The 15,652-nt window shown below is 37.0% G+C and overlaps 1 protein-coding gene across 2 annotated transcripts in view; it reads right to left on the bottom strand.

Moving 5' to 3' along the window:
* Positions 1-19: 19 nt before the first annotated feature.
* Positions 20-15,652, bottom strand: part of cert1b (ceramide transporter 1b) — a 37,020-nt gene continuing 21,387 nt past the window's right edge. The window contains exons 4-18 of one of the 2 annotated variants that reach the window (XM_084137805.1): positions 14,172-14,279; positions 13,616-13,754; positions 13,195-13,278; positions 12,007-12,164; positions 10,582-10,674; positions 10,374-10,460; positions 9,271-9,363; positions 9,051-9,131; positions 7,773-7,868; positions 6,690-6,822; positions 5,210-5,280; positions 5,009-5,137; positions 3,527-3,656; positions 3,179-3,313; positions 21-1,884 (exon numbers count right to left, since the gene is read on the bottom strand). In XM_084137805.1, the coding sequence (XP_083993931.1) occupies positions 3,186-3,313; positions 3,527-3,656; positions 5,009-5,137; positions 5,210-5,280; positions 6,690-6,822; positions 7,773-7,868; positions 9,051-9,131; positions 9,271-9,363; positions 10,374-10,460; positions 10,582-10,674; positions 12,007-12,164; positions 13,195-13,278; positions 13,616-13,754; positions 14,172-14,279 (1,530 nt within the window). In that variant the 3' untranslated portion in view covers positions 21-1,884; positions 3,179-3,185. Of the gene's footprint in view, positions 1,885-3,178; positions 3,314-3,526; positions 3,657-5,008; positions 5,138-5,209; positions 5,281-6,689; positions 6,823-7,772; positions 7,869-9,050; positions 9,132-9,270; positions 9,364-10,373; positions 10,461-10,581; positions 10,675-12,006; positions 12,165-13,194; positions 13,279-13,615; positions 13,755-14,171; positions 14,280-15,652 lie in introns of both variants that reach the window. The other variant, XM_084137804.1, reaches the window with a different exon arrangement.

Below are 15,652 nucleotides of genomic sequence, written 5' to 3'. Positions count from 1 at the left end.
GATCAACACAAGTCAGCGGTGCAGAAAGATGTCAATCATTTTATTCCTCTCTAAACCGGCAGCGGCGCCGCCTCTATTCACAGTACATGTTGATCCTGACATCTGAACATTCAGTGCAAATGCAACTAATAACACACCAGACTGTATTAGAGGGACACACACACGCAGAACGCCTCTCCTGAACAACGCTAACACATTCAGCTTTACGGTTTCACTCCGGTGGATTCGTACATTCGGGTTCAGCGAGTGTCTGGAATGTTTAAGTTGTACGAGCGTGACGTTTTGAAAATCGAAAGCTTACCGTAAACACTCGGATGTCGTCGTTGTGCACCTGCTCTTTTGTTTTTTGTCCTCTAAAGCGTCTTTAACAGTCTATCATGTGACAGTTTGACCAATGAAAATGTTCAGCAAAAAATGTAAAAGCTCTCGTCATTCTGCAAAAAGTGGTTACTCGGTATTTTTGTCTTGTTTTCCAGTACAAATATCGAAATATACATTTACTGGAGACACTAAACGACTTTAAAATGTTCAAAAAAAATAAAAAATTAAGTGATTTATGCAAATATCTCCGAGAAAATTAAAACGAGAAAAAATCTGCCAATGGGGTCAGAAAAATAATCCTGTTTTCTCTTTGAATTAAGCATAAAGTCACTTAATTTTGATTTTTTATTTTGATTTTTTAAGAAAAGACATTCATTCAAGTAAATGCATCTTTATTTAAGAACTTTTTGATATTTGTGCAGGAAAACAAGACAAAAATACTGAGGAAGAAAATCTATTTTTGCCAGTTTGTGCCTTGTAAGATTGTTTATGAATGCTTTGAGATTTAGTTTTTACTTTGAAAAATTCATTTGATCAAGAGAAAAATAAATAAACAACTAATTCTACCCAATCAACAACTACGTGTGATCTACGCCCCCAAATTTAAACCACGTCTCCCTATTGGATAGAATATTTTAAGTGGCGTCAGAGCTTCTCCAATGAGAAGACGCTTCTCGGTCTGCCTTTGCTGATTGCAAAATCACGTTTAAATAATACAAGGTAAAAAAAATCAATATGAAATGATCTTTGTAGAAACACTACAGGATGCCTGGGTCGTGGCGGTGGTCTGGATGTAATAATAACGTGGGCGGTACGAACAGCAAGACGTACCAGATCAATAATGAGGCACTTTCTAGAAATGTTTGAGTAGGATACACACTTCTCACTTCTCATCTCTCTCTCTCACACACACACACACACACACACACACACTAAGGCATATGGAGTTGGATTAGTCAGGTAAAAGCATCGACTGACGAAACCTCAGCAATAATGAAATTATATACAAATAATCTGCGCGCAAAGTTCGTCCGACGTATTAAAATGGTTCGCCCGTCGCGATGGATCTGTAATTGTGCTACGGTGCGTCGGCCGCTGAGACACGGATATAACTAAAGATTACACAATCGTCCAGATCAGCTCTTCGTCAGCGTCGGGTTCTGCGCTTCATCAAAGAGACGGCGAACGTCGAGACGAAAGGCCATTCACAAACATGCCTCTGATTCCGTACTGAACGTTGACGATTATACGAGGACAATGAAAGCAAAGCTGAAATGTTTGTTCTAAACAGAAAAACACTAATAATCAGGACTAAAACAGCCGGTCTCGTGTGTTTCAACACTCTCCGATATATATAAACTTCCCATCTCACTTACTTACATACATACATATATATACTTGTCTGGGTCTAGAGCTCTGGCAGAAACACGGCCTGTGTGAACTAGTGTGGCGCTACAGAAGGGCTTCAAGCGTCTGCCGATGGGCCGCTGATGAACACACTGCAGGAGTGTGTGTGTGTGGGAACTGGACGCTCTCGGACACACTGACAGCAGAACTGGGGAACTGCAGAGGACAGAACAAAAGCAACCATTAGTCATCTAGTCCACTATAATAACAACATATTATTAAACACATAATAACATAACTAACACTTTACAATAAGGTCCCATTAGTTAAAGGTGCAGTGTGTGATTTTTAGCGGCATCTAGTGGTGAGGTTGCGAATTGCACCCAACAGAAGTTATGGTGGCCGACAGGAAAAAGGTTTCTTTACAAAGATAAATTAAGAAATTAGGTTTACTTGATTATTCAGTAAAACGATATGTTATTACGAATATTATTGTCACTTGTTCATCATTGTGTCAGTGTTTTATTCGCTGACTTTAGCTAGCTTCATTGCACGAAGAACAACAAAACACATTTGTCCGTTCAGGGCCACTGTAGAAACATGTCAATGTAAGGAGATCTGCGGTGTGTGTAACGGCTCATTCTAAGGTAATCAAAGCATAATGGTTCATTACGTTAGGTCTTTATACACCACTGAAAACATAGTTATGTATATGATATTGCATTTCTGCCAACAGGTCTTTCTAAATATTACACAAAGCACCTTTAACATTATCAATGTGTAATACATTTCTTAAGGTATTTGTGCATCTTTGTTAATGTTAAGTTAATAAACATACAGTTGTTCATTGTTAGTTCATGTCAGTTCAGGTCCATAAAATTATATTAACAGATGCAACTTTTCATAATGCGTTAGTAAATGTTAAAATTAATATTAATATATATTTAAGAGTAATAAATGCTTCAGAATTATTTGTCATTGTTAGTTCATGTTAACTAATGTAACCAGTAAAATAAATAAATAAATAAAAACATAATAAATATATAATAATAACAATAACAACAACATGATAATAGCAGCACTAAAAATAACATAACTAGCAAAATAAATAACAATAACAAAATATATTTAAATATATAACAAATGTTAAAATAAATTAAATAATAGTTAACTGAATATTATTTTTAAATATATAATAATAAATAATAATACAATAACAGCACTAATCAAACTAAATATATTTATTTTATTATTAATTATAATAAACAAAAATAAAATAATAATAATAGTTATTAAACATTTTAAAACCTGAAAATAATAAGGATTTTTTTTTAAAGACAGCATGTAATGAAAATTAACGGTTTAAAAAATTAAATAAATTATTGATTGAGAGTGTAAAAAAAAAAAACTTCCAGAGCATGTCTTTACATTACCCAAATACAGTTTGATATTAATAGTAATGTTTATTGTGTGGCTTGCACTGCTCCTCGTGTGCTGTGGTCTGGTGTACCTGGTGCTCAGAAGAGGATGGGCTTTCCGGCAGTTTTCTCCTGGACGTAGGAAGTGAAGCGCTTGAGGAATTTGGGATATTCTCTCTTGGCCACGGCCCTCAGGACAGACGCAGGAGCCCAGCCGCCAGGATTCACTGCAACCACAACAAACAAACGTCCAGTCAGCGTTCATATATACACACATATTATTTATTAACAAGCAGGTTTGTGTTGAATAGATGTCCCGTCAGTCATTGTATTCTCACCACACTAATGCATTTACATGAACAGAAAACATTTAGAAATATTGATATATGTTATTTCTATATTTTATTAGCTATTTGATAAAGATTGTATGTAAGAAGTACCGTTGGCCACATATGTGATCTTGCACAGGATGTTGTCTCTGCTGATCTCTTTGTCGCCCTCTGGTGGACTGACCAGCGTCTGGCAGATCATCCCAATGTTGATTTTAGCACGAACACATCTGTTGTTTGGCTGCATGAAGACAAAATCAATGAAACAATGAGTCATAAATAAATCATACAGCGTCTTCAGAAATAAGCCTGGATGCTTACTGTATCATAGAACCTCTTTTTAACAGTTGAACTACATTTAAAGAGGCCATATTACGCCCCACGTCTTGATTTGTTTTCAGGCTCTACTAGAACAGGTTTTAATGCTTCAATGTTCATTATTTCTCTCATATTGTCCACCTCCACTGTTGCGGCTCCTCTTTTCCCAGTCTGTCAGTAACACTCTTTTTAGTTCCTGTCTCTATGAAGCCCCTCCTTCTGAAAAGCACACTGTGCTCTGATTGGTCGGTTGGAGCAGTGTGTTGTGATTGGTTGAGCGTTTTGAGTGTGTTTGGGAAATGTCCCGCCCCAAGTTTCTTCTAACTATTCCTCGTGCGCGTCTCAAATTGAAGGGTGATCATGCTTTCTCTGTCACTAGTCCTAGATTGTGGAATAATCTGCCTTTGGATGTTAAAGTTGTTCTGTTGCTTTTTACTGCAATGTACAGCACTTTGGAGCTACAGTGGTGGCCTGTATGTGACCCTGGACCACAAAACCAGTCACATGGGGCACTTTTTTGAAATTGAGATTCATACATCAACTGAATAAATAAGCTGTCCATTGATGTATGGTTTGTTATGATATGACAATATTTGGCTGAGATACAACTATTGAAAAATCTGGAATCTGAGAGTGCAGAAAAATCGAAACATTGAGAAAATCTCCTTTAAAGTTCTACATTTATGTTCATGATTCGCTGCATTCACTCACAAAAATAAATGTTTTATATATTTACGGTAGGGAATTTACAAAATATCTTCATGGAACATGATCTTTACTTAATATCCTAATGATTTTTGGCATAAAAGAAAAATCGATAATTTTGACCCATTTAATGTATTGTTGGCTATTGCCACTAATATACCCGTGTGACTTGTGACTGGTTTTGTGGTCCAGGGTCACATATAAATAAATAAACGAACGAACGCTCCTTACCATAACATGAGTTTCAACACACTACTAACTAACTCGACCAGGCCCCGCCCCTTTATTCTGCATATTAATTATTCAAATGAGGAATATTGTGACGTGTTCGTTCCCGGAAGAAACTCAAGACTGGAGGAGTTTCAGGAGTTCAGAAACACTGACACTGATATAGAGGAGAACTCCCGTTGGAGGGACTTTGTAACTTTGCAGTAAATGCACAAAATCTGAATCAATTTGAAATTGAAGAGATCCACGTAACATAACCCTCTGAACTCACTGAGCTGCTGCTCGGTTCATCACACACACACACACACGCTGACTCAGCGGTTGCCATAGAGACAGGCTCACCTGGGCATTCTCGTGGTCGACTGAGAAGTTGCAGACGAGCCACGTGTCTGGATCGTTCTCGTTATTGGCCACGATCTTGCGGATGGCAGACAGATACAGGACGTCTCTCTGGGACGCTGGCCACACTCTCTGCACGAGGGAAACACAACATGAGGAAGTGCTCTTCCACTGAGCCCAGTGTCTCTCACACACTCTTCTCACCTTATGAGTCTGGTAGATGATGACGGCGTTATCCGACAACGTTTCCACGACGCTGAAGTTTTCAACAGTAGCTGGAGACAAAAATGAGACCTGATATAAATGATGCCAGACAAGCTGAACACAACTAGATGTAGTTCTGTGTGTGTGTGTGTGTGTGTGTGTGTGTGTGTGTGTGTGTGTGTGTGTGTCTGTGTCTGTGTGTTAGTGTTGTCACGATACCAAAATTATTGTTTCGATACCGATACCAAGTCAAGTATTGCGATTTCGATACTTTTTCGATACTTTTCCTGAAAAGGGAGAAACACTCTCAAATATCATTGCTGTGCTTTATTTTAAAACCGGGACAACATTCTAATCATATAACACACTAATAAATGAACATATGAACAGCAGATATATTAAACATTTGAACAAAATATGAAATATCAAAATATAAAAAATACATTAGAGCAATGACATTCAAGGTAAAAAAAATGATAAATTTAGCAGCATTATCTCATTTATCATAAGAAACATAAGAGCTTTATCTTGATTCTGAACTTTGAATAAAAATATGAACAGCGATTATATTAAACAATGTTTAATATTGGTAACATATGATAAGCCTCATTGGTGATATATTTGACGTGGGAGAGAGAGTTGTGGAAGGCCTATACTTCATGTTAAACATAAATAGCAGCAAAGACAACGTCGGCAGTGTTGACGGCAAAATAGGCTACAGAATAATTCGTTCTGTATTGAGAGGTGCAATATTTGAAAATCGATCATATTTTTTTAAATTACATTTATATTTATGTCAAAACTTTCAAACATCAAAATGTCATTTATTAATATGTATTCGTGTCAAAATGACATGACATGACAAATGACATATTTTGCCTGGAAACGCTTCCAACACGCTTTCGTGTCGCGTGAAAAATAGGCGTCGGTTCTATTTCTAGCATGCACGCGCTTTCCAGCGCGTCTCGAGCTGCGCCCAGACGCGTGTGTCACGCAGGCAGTTAACATGGGAGCCGAAATAAAAACGGACACGACACGCAGCCAGTGTGTCGCCGGCCTTACAAATCTTGAACGCGGTCATTCTTAGAAGTATCGATACTAATAAATTAAGGAATCGTGACGTTTTTAATTTCCGATTTACTTTTGAAGTATCAGTGCACCGTGCAACAGAGCAAGGTAGGCAACGTACTTCCATATGTCACTCCTCGCGTCATCTTTTTCTACGAGTCGTGGACCACTTGTGCTCGCACATGCAGCCATCTCGCTGTAGTGTTTTGTCACATGACACTGACAGCGGCAGGTTCTTTGCTGCGTGCGGCAGGAAAAAAAACACAGACGTCCATAGGGAGGCGTTTTTTTTTTTTTTTTTTAAGTATCGATACTGATAAATTTAGGTATCGTGACGTTTTTAATTTCCGAGTATCGCGATACTTTTGAAGTATCGATACACCGTGCAACACTAGTGTGTGTGTACACTCACTCTCCCAATCGTTACGGACATCCGTGTCCCAGAAGTAGTGGCAGACCTCATGACCTGTGACCCCTTTGACGGAGTGTGTGGCCTTCAGCGGGTCCAACACGATCCCGTTCTCCTCCACCTCCCTCCGGTACACCTGACACACAGAGAGAGAGAAAACACACACACATTAGACTGAGTTTTAGACCCAGTTTTAACCTTATCAGGCACCATTTTAAATGAATCTCAAAAGTGGCTGATTCCAGTAGTTTGATCATAACACGATGCTAAGCTAATGTCACGATGAGGCACAAAAATACATAGAAGTGATATTGTTAACAAACAAAAAAACAAACTATTTTTTTAAACATTTTGAAAATAAATAAATAAATAAACAAACTAACTGAAAATAAGAAAGGTTGCCTTGGCAACTAACTGAAATAAATTAATTCTAAAACTGAAATAAAATAAATATACAAAAAATAATATAAAAAATAAATAAAAACAAAAAACAAATTTCTAAACAAAAATAAAAAATAAATATTAGATGAAAACATTAAACTAACTGAAAATAAGAAATGTTACCTTGGCAACTAACTGAAATAAATTAATTCTAAAACGGAAATAAAATAAATAAATATACATAATAAAAAAAAATATATAAAATATAAATAATAAAAACAAAAAACAAACATCTAAAAAAAAAAAAAAATTTAACTAAAAATATAAAAAATAAAACAATTATAAACATCAATTTAAACTAAAACAAATAAAATAAATACAAATATTAAAAAGTAAACTAAACAAAAGTGTTAAAAATGTAAACTAAAATTAAACTGAAAGCTGAAAAAACAAATCCAAAACATTAGTGAAAACCAAAACTGAAATAAAAAGTAAATCTAAATAAAAATGATGAATTAAAATGAAAGCCTGAAGTATAATAATAAAACACAATTTAAAACATTAACAAATACTAATATAATATGCTACCAAATACACTGCATAGAACGCACAGATATTGGGCTAAAGAGTGCGTATTGAAATCATTGGAACTAATTTCTTTCCATACTCGTACTGTCCCGAGTGTGGCAGTATCGCTGAGCTCACCTTCATCTCCCCCTCCTCCACCACCAGCTGCCAGTTAGCGTCTCCACCCACGTCCTGCAGAGAGTAGGTCATGTGATTCTTCACCATCTCCTCCACCTGCCCAACAAAGCAGAACAAGAAGGTCAGAGGTCATGCTCTCAAATAAGAGGATCTAGGTAAATCACACAAAAACTGAGCAGCAATCAGCCAACATGAAACTCCTTTCACAACCCACTCCACTTCTGTAATGTACGAGTGAAACAGTATTTCCAAATTAAACGCATCAGCAAGACTTCCTGAGGTCGAGTTCACCCTCCAGAGCCGCTACAGAACACTAATTTGATGTTATGACTGTAAACTTTATTACAGGCATTAAATTGCTGGTTTTAGAAACGCTGAATCAGATACAACAGCGATTTAAAATGTGAGTATCAAATATGAACCATCAGGGTTTTGAGGAACATGTGTCCATATTTCGAACATCATTGTATTATATGTTTTGCCCTATAATTAAAACAAAAGAGCTTTGATCATAAAACTAAACATTAAATATGATCTCACTAAGAAATATTATTGGTACAAGTATATACCAGTATAACTACTTAATTTATTTACGTAGTACAAACACGCAAACATTTTATTTTACACAAAATACCATGTGATTTAACAATAAAACCAGGAACATGAATTAAGAAAGCAAATCATTGCTTCATTTTGATGTCATAGTGACTTAAAGTAAGATAGTTAAAGGAAATTACTGAACATGCAAATTATGATTTCAAAAAGACACTTAAAAAGTATCATTAGCTATAATTTCAAAAAGCCAAACACACAAAGACAGAAGAAAATAGAGGTAACAAGGCAGACTATGTGGTTTTAATGTGTTGTTAACATAGCAAAACATAGTGCGCTGCTTATGCTAAATAATCATTTATTTTCCTTACAATTGAGCACACTGATGAATCATGAGGCATATTAAGACAATAAATCGACTATAAACGATGTTTTTTCCCCCAATATATTTGTTTTACATTTTTAAAAAGCTACTATATTTGACACTTGCGTTACATTTACATTTGGTAGATGCTTTTAATCAAAGCAACATCATATTTGGTTAATGTGTCCCATCTCAGATTGCAATCAGCGGGGTTTCTGCGGCTTTTAGCCAGACAGCTACGCAGCTCGCTAAGTTTTGATATCTTCTGATCTATATATATGCCTGCAAATGCATCAGCAGTGTAACACCCAGTCAGCAGCTGCGAACGAGTGTCGGATGAGTGTGCTAGAGGGCGCTGTTACCTCAGCACTGAATCGGTGCTCATAGAGTGAAGGAGTGAAGACTACAGCAGAAGATGAGGGAGAGGAGGGGCGAGAGGGGGGCTACACGGGTGAGGAAGAAGAGAGAAATGCAGCTTCAGCAGGAGTGCAGAAAAAAAGAAAATGGACTGAGACAACAGGGGAACAGGAAGAGGTCTGCAGATGATCATGATGAGAGGACCATGAAGAGGAACAGACTCACCTTCTCAGCGAATCGGTGCGAGCCCACGGTGGAGTAGGCGTCTCCTGAAGGCACTGAATTGCTCCTCAGTATCCGGCTCTTCTCACACTGAGACTAGAGAAACAAACATGTGCTAATGATTAAAAACATGATTAACTTCCATAATGTGACGTAATTCAAAGTGAAACTGAATAATCAATGGAAAATGATTTAGGGCGGAACTTGACTGTTTCCATTAGGATTGAATCATTCATTTCTTTACAATTTGATCACACTGATGAATCATGAGACGTATTGAGGCAATACATTGACTACAAACTATGTTTTTCCCCCCCAATAAATTTGTTTTACATTTTTAAAAATAAAATCAGTTTTTAAAATCAAATTTAAGGCTTTTGAATAAATAATATAAAAGTAAAAAAAAAAAAACATAAAAAAAATCAGTGTACAAGTTTAAAATACTCAGGACACATTTTATTCAATATATACACTACCATTAAAAAGTTTGGGATCAGTATTTTTTTAAAGAAATTTATACTATTGATAAATTAATAAATTGGTCAAAAGTGACATTTATAAAGTTACAAAAGATTTCCATTTCAAATAAATGCAGACGACGCATGTGTGTCAGTATCAGTGTGCCTATCCGTGCATTATGTCTTAAAGGGACAGCAGCCTAATATTACTGCGGTCTGAGTGTTTAATGTTAATCAAACAACAAAAGACAAGCAAATCACTCACTCATCTTGACTGAATAGCCTTTGTAACTTTAATAATGATTCATCTTTATTTAATTAATACAGTGAAGATTATATGCAATGTTGTTTTGCATCTCATTACTTCAATTTCTGTACCTGAAAACTGAAACTTGAAAAGCATTGTTTATTTTATTTGTATATTTGCTCTATTGTATTTATTTGTGCTGTTGCTTGTGGTTTAATTATTTGTTCTTATTTTTTTGTTTTTAATTGAGAGTAGTCCTTTTTCCCCTGAACATAGCACATACCGAAACCACAAAAACATGATAAAAACTGAACCGTGAGTCATTTGAATCATCACACCCCTAATATACACACACACACACACATTCTGATTCTGTATCAGAGCTGTCTGTAATAACACACCTGCTCTTCTATTTTGTCTTGTCGGTCCAGAGCGGCCTCCACGGCATCAAAGAACTCGTCTTCATTGATCAGGCTGTTCGGACCCTCCTGATGGACAGAACAAGATGATTAATACGATAATATGATTAAGATCTTAATGCGCTTTCCAGCTCTGCCTTCAGTTTTTAAGTTCTGCAGGCATTAGCGCACGTACAGAAAGCAAACCCACCTCGTAATCGGGCCCTCCGAAATGAGACTTCTTCTTGAGCTCACACAGAGCTGATTTATACGCCTCCTCCACCCTCCTCCTCTTCTCCATCTCCTGTAGAAAGCAAGAGACTTTAGCTGAGTAAACACTCTGCTGCCGTCATATTTAATGTCTTGGCTTGAGTGAATCTTGTCTCCGTGTGATCTGGGCAGAGCGAGAGACTGTATAGGTGCAGGATTGTTGTGAAGCGCTCCATTGTTCTGATTGCATATGTCAGTATTGTGCTGAATGCTGCTGACTGCGACACATTCGGCTCAATCTCTGTAACACACGCTCGCCACGTTCACACCCAAACCCATTAAAACGGCTGGATTCACTCTTCTGCCAAGAGAAACAACAGCTCTCCATGTTTAGAAGCACACCATCACCAAAATGATGCTCAAACTCTCAGATATGATTTGGCTTCATGGAAATTACCAGCACTTAGCAGTAGTATAGAGATTTAACATGGTAGTAAATATTGGTTCACTATATAACTACAGTAGTTAAAACAGGAGGGCCAAATGCAGGTCTGAAAATATGTTGCTGCATATTAATAAAATTAATAAAATAATAGAGTCCAGTCACATTAGTCACACAAAACTTTCTGATTGGCTCAAACTCTGACAGAAGACATCTTATATCAGATTATTCTAGATTGCACCAGAGTTGTTTTAAGAATTATTTATATAGTATTATAGTATTTATTAATATTTTTGATATAGTTTTTATCTTTTTATTTTCAGTTTTCACTTTAATTTAGTTTAAGTTTTAGCAATTTTTTATGTGTGTTTTTTTATATTTCGATATAGCTTTAATTTATTTTTATTTCAGTTAAAGTAATTACTAGTAATAATTTCAACATTTCATTCTAGTTGGTTGGAAGTTAGTTTAAGGAAACATTTATAATTTCAATTTTACACACTGGTCTGCACAAACTAGGCGATTAGCTGCAGCAGTATTTGATGCGGTCATGAGTCATGTGACTTTATTTACTTGCATTTATTCAATGTCAATGGGTGGCATTATTTTTATATGAAAACTTTTAAAAACCAAAAGACATTTGAAACGGCAAGAATGTGAAAGGTCACACTGAAACTGAAGCTGACTATTGCTCTGGATGATTAGTTGATTAGTATAAATGAGTCATCATGGAAGCCCTATGGCATCAATACATGACATTTCTACCAATCTCACAACTACTTTAGCCGCTGAATTGCCAGGGCTGATGTGCATTCATTTTGACGACAGTTCACACATACATTTTCACAGTGAGGAGAAGGTTTGGCTCTGTAATTCAGGGCTCAGACAGTTGATATATTGCTGTTGTGATTGTGACTCTGACAGATACAACATCCCTCTCCTGATTTTAGTAGCTCAAGGACGAGCTCCAGACGCGTCTCGTACCTTATCCAGCCTCTTCTGCCAGCTGTCCTCTCTCTTCACCATCAGGTCGATGCAGTGAGAAAGTGTGGCCAAGATCCCCGCCGTGGTCGCCTTGAACGTGATGGCCTCTCCTTTAAAGTCTATCCCATTAATGCCTTTATGACTCAAACACTGGAATACTGATGGGGAGAGAGAACACATTCAGTTACACTCTTTAGAGATTCATCTTAAAGACATTATTTTACTAGACAGTGTTACAGTGTCCAAAGCAGGCACGATGTGATAAACATCAATCGAACTTGAGGTGCTGAAAGGCACTATATCAATAATAATTATTATTATTATTACTATTATTATGAAGCGATAAAACAAAATCCCTTCCATGTTATTCTGAGTTTTACACTAACAGTAGTCGCCCAGAGTTATATTTCTAAGTATTTTATATTACATTTATATGTACATGTGCAAGTGCCTACAAGTGCCATCTGAAATTTTCTTCTAGAATGATCATTTTTATAAAGCTTGTATATTTAAGTTAAGTAATTTCACTTAAATGGCAATGCAAATTACCTATTAATTGTCATTTAAGTGAAATTACTGAACTTAAATATACAAGCTTAATAAAAATGATCATTCTAGAAGAAAATTTCAGATGGCACTTAGAGGCTTTTGCATATATATATACACACACATACACACACACACACATATACATATATAATATACATACATACACACAAGCATACATATATATTTGTCTTAAGTTGTATATTTTATATTAATATACTTTATAGATAGATACATTACGTATTATAATTTATTAATATAAAATAAATAAATTATATATTATTATTTTTATACATAATGTATAATCTATTTATAGGCTGTGACTTTGTTGCTTCACTATTTTTTTTTTTTAATAAAGACTTGTCACATATTAAAAGAAAAATATTTGTCATGTAGCGCCTGGTTGGGACACGGTGCGAAACATCGGACCTAACATCTGACAATGCTGACTATGTTACAGATTACACACAAATCATTACAATAGGCTCAAATTACTGCATCACTGGAGTAAATTAAGTGGACAAACTGCTCAAGTTGTCAGTGCCGCCCCAGTGCCGTCTCCTCGAGCTGGATCAGAGTTCGCTGAGTGTGAAACCTGCTGAATTTTCACATACGCAGAAATCAGAATGTGCTCACACTCACGTTTCTCCTTGCTGCCGTTATTGTTATGCAGGAATTCTCCATCCGAGCGAGTGGTAGGAAAATCATCTTCATCATCCTCCACGACTGAGATGAGAAAACACACACACACACACACACAGTCAGAGTGAACTCATTACCCTGTGGTTGGTGGTGCCCAGATCGGCCCATTCACACACTGAGAGTCTACTGTAGACACGCATACTGTAGTACAGGGGAAGGACTCGGATGAACAAAAGAGGCAGTTGATCATTTGTGTGAATCAACAGGCCCTTGTGCTGTAACAACAGATGCACCCAGAGAGAGCGAGAGGAACCGCACCAATGCAGAGGAATCTGGATGCTGCCGCAGTCTGAATGAGTTTCAGCGCTGTCTAAACATGCCTGTCAGCAGAATCACTCGCACTCACGCTCCATCTACTCACTCTTGTCCCTCTGGAGCTCGTCTCTGTGAACAGCATCGGCACAGCCGTCGAAGTACTTCTGGAGCGTGTCCACCTGCCTGCACAAGATGTCCCGAAACGTCTCCATCTCAGACAGCTTCTCCCGCAGACTGTGACCCTTCTGTGGGTCACACATGCAAACTTATTTGACTTCAGACTAGGGAGGCGAGGCATATTTATCGGTCTATAGACCTTATGCGTCTTTAGAATATTGTATTTGTACTTTTGTTTTTGCGGGCGCTCTGTATATTTCTATAGCATCGCTGTAGAGGAGTAGGATTTACTTAGTGTAAAGTTAACGAAAGTTATCATGAGGATTGTAATGCTTAAAGCAGATGTCTTAAATGTCAGTAGACTGGGAAGATTTTTAAACGAGCCGTTTATTCATAAATACGTGAGATCGCTGTGAAAATACAGACCGGAAGACTAAAGACAGCGAGCGCAGCGCTGAAAAGAGGCGGAGCTACATAAGGTCTATAGAGTGATGTTTTTTATTGGCATCGATCAATATTGGACATTTCATTTGTGCTCTTCTCACCTTAAAGGAGGAGGTGGAGGTGGCCGAGTATCCGCTGGTGGCTGATGTGAGGGAAAGCATGGATCCATGTCTCCTCAAACTGGACTCGGAACCATAACCAGATTCAGCCTAAACACACACAGACAAAGATCATGTGATATTCAGAAGCACTTCCACACTAAAGACTCCAGTCCATCTGACAACAGAGTGTGTGTGAAAGCCAGGTTCATCTGCAACCTGGCACCATTTGCAGAATTTGATGACAACAAGCAGGACTATCGACCTAAAAGTGGAGCAGTGAATGCCTTGTGCTTATCACTGCAGTTTTTTTTAAAGGAATGAATACAATTATTCAGCAAGGATGCATTACATTTATCAAGAGGACAGTAAAGACATTTATAATGTTACAAGATTTCTATTTCAAATAAATGCTGTTCTTTTGAACTTTATATTCAAAGAGCAAAAGTATTAAGCAGCATGACTGTCTGACATCGATAATAAATGTTTTCTTGAGCAGCAAATCATCATATTAGACTGATTCCTGATCATGTGACACTGAAGACTGGAGTAATGATGCTGAAAATTCAGCTTTGATCACAGGAATAAATTACATTTTAAAATATATTCACATAGAAATTGTTCCAATTATTTTAAATGGTAATAATATTTCTGTATTTTATTATCAAATAAATGCAGCCTTGATGAGCTGATACTTCACATCTGAAAGAAAACTTACCAAGCCCAAGCTTTTGAACAGTAGAGTATATTTCATTTTTGACACCCTCTCCTAATAAGTCATCATCTCAGTGTAGTTGTAAACAGCGGATGCTAATGCTCACGATGATACTCTGGCTTTGAAACGGTTCAAAACTAAATAAATACATAAACTGTGAGGAGGAAAGGTGGAATCACGCTCAGTCAATATTTAGATCAAACAAAAACTATAATAATACGAGATTTACACTGATACTTACACAGCCAACCTCAAATATGACACTTTAAAAACAGCATAAACTGGGGTGTGTGTGTGTTTGTGTGTGCGAGTGGTTGACCTGAACAATTTCCACTTCATCTTCAGGGTTCGTTGCTCACACACAGACAGAAAGCTCAGAGAGTTACTTTCCATGAACTCAGAGCTCTCTTGTGGCTCATCTCATGAGTAACAGCCTCTTAAAATAGTGTCTGAGTTTTTTTAGAAGCATAAACACACACAATGACTGTCTCCCCATGAGGCTTTGGGCAGAACATGACGGTACAAGCCCAGGTTATTGTATCTTTCCTCCAGATGAACTATTTTGACCTCTGTGCCATGTTAATAAACTCACCTAATCTGGTCAATCTGAAAGAGGGGATGATGAAATACGATCTGAAAATCTTTCACTTCCCCTCTGACGTTCCGCATACTGGAACCAAATTAAACTAATGAATCCGAGCTCTCTCACACACACACACACACACACCTTTCCTGTAGATAAGAAATGCCAGTAAACACACGCAACTTT

Source organism: Abramis brama (genome assembly GCF_963993115.1).
Source record: "Abramis brama genome assembly, chromosome: 15".
NCBI lineage: Eukaryota > Metazoa > Chordata > Actinopteri > Cypriniformes > Leuciscidae > Abramis > Abramis brama.
The sequence above is the reverse complement of the archived record's forward strand: the minus strand, read 5'-3'. Positions and strand labels throughout refer to the sequence as shown.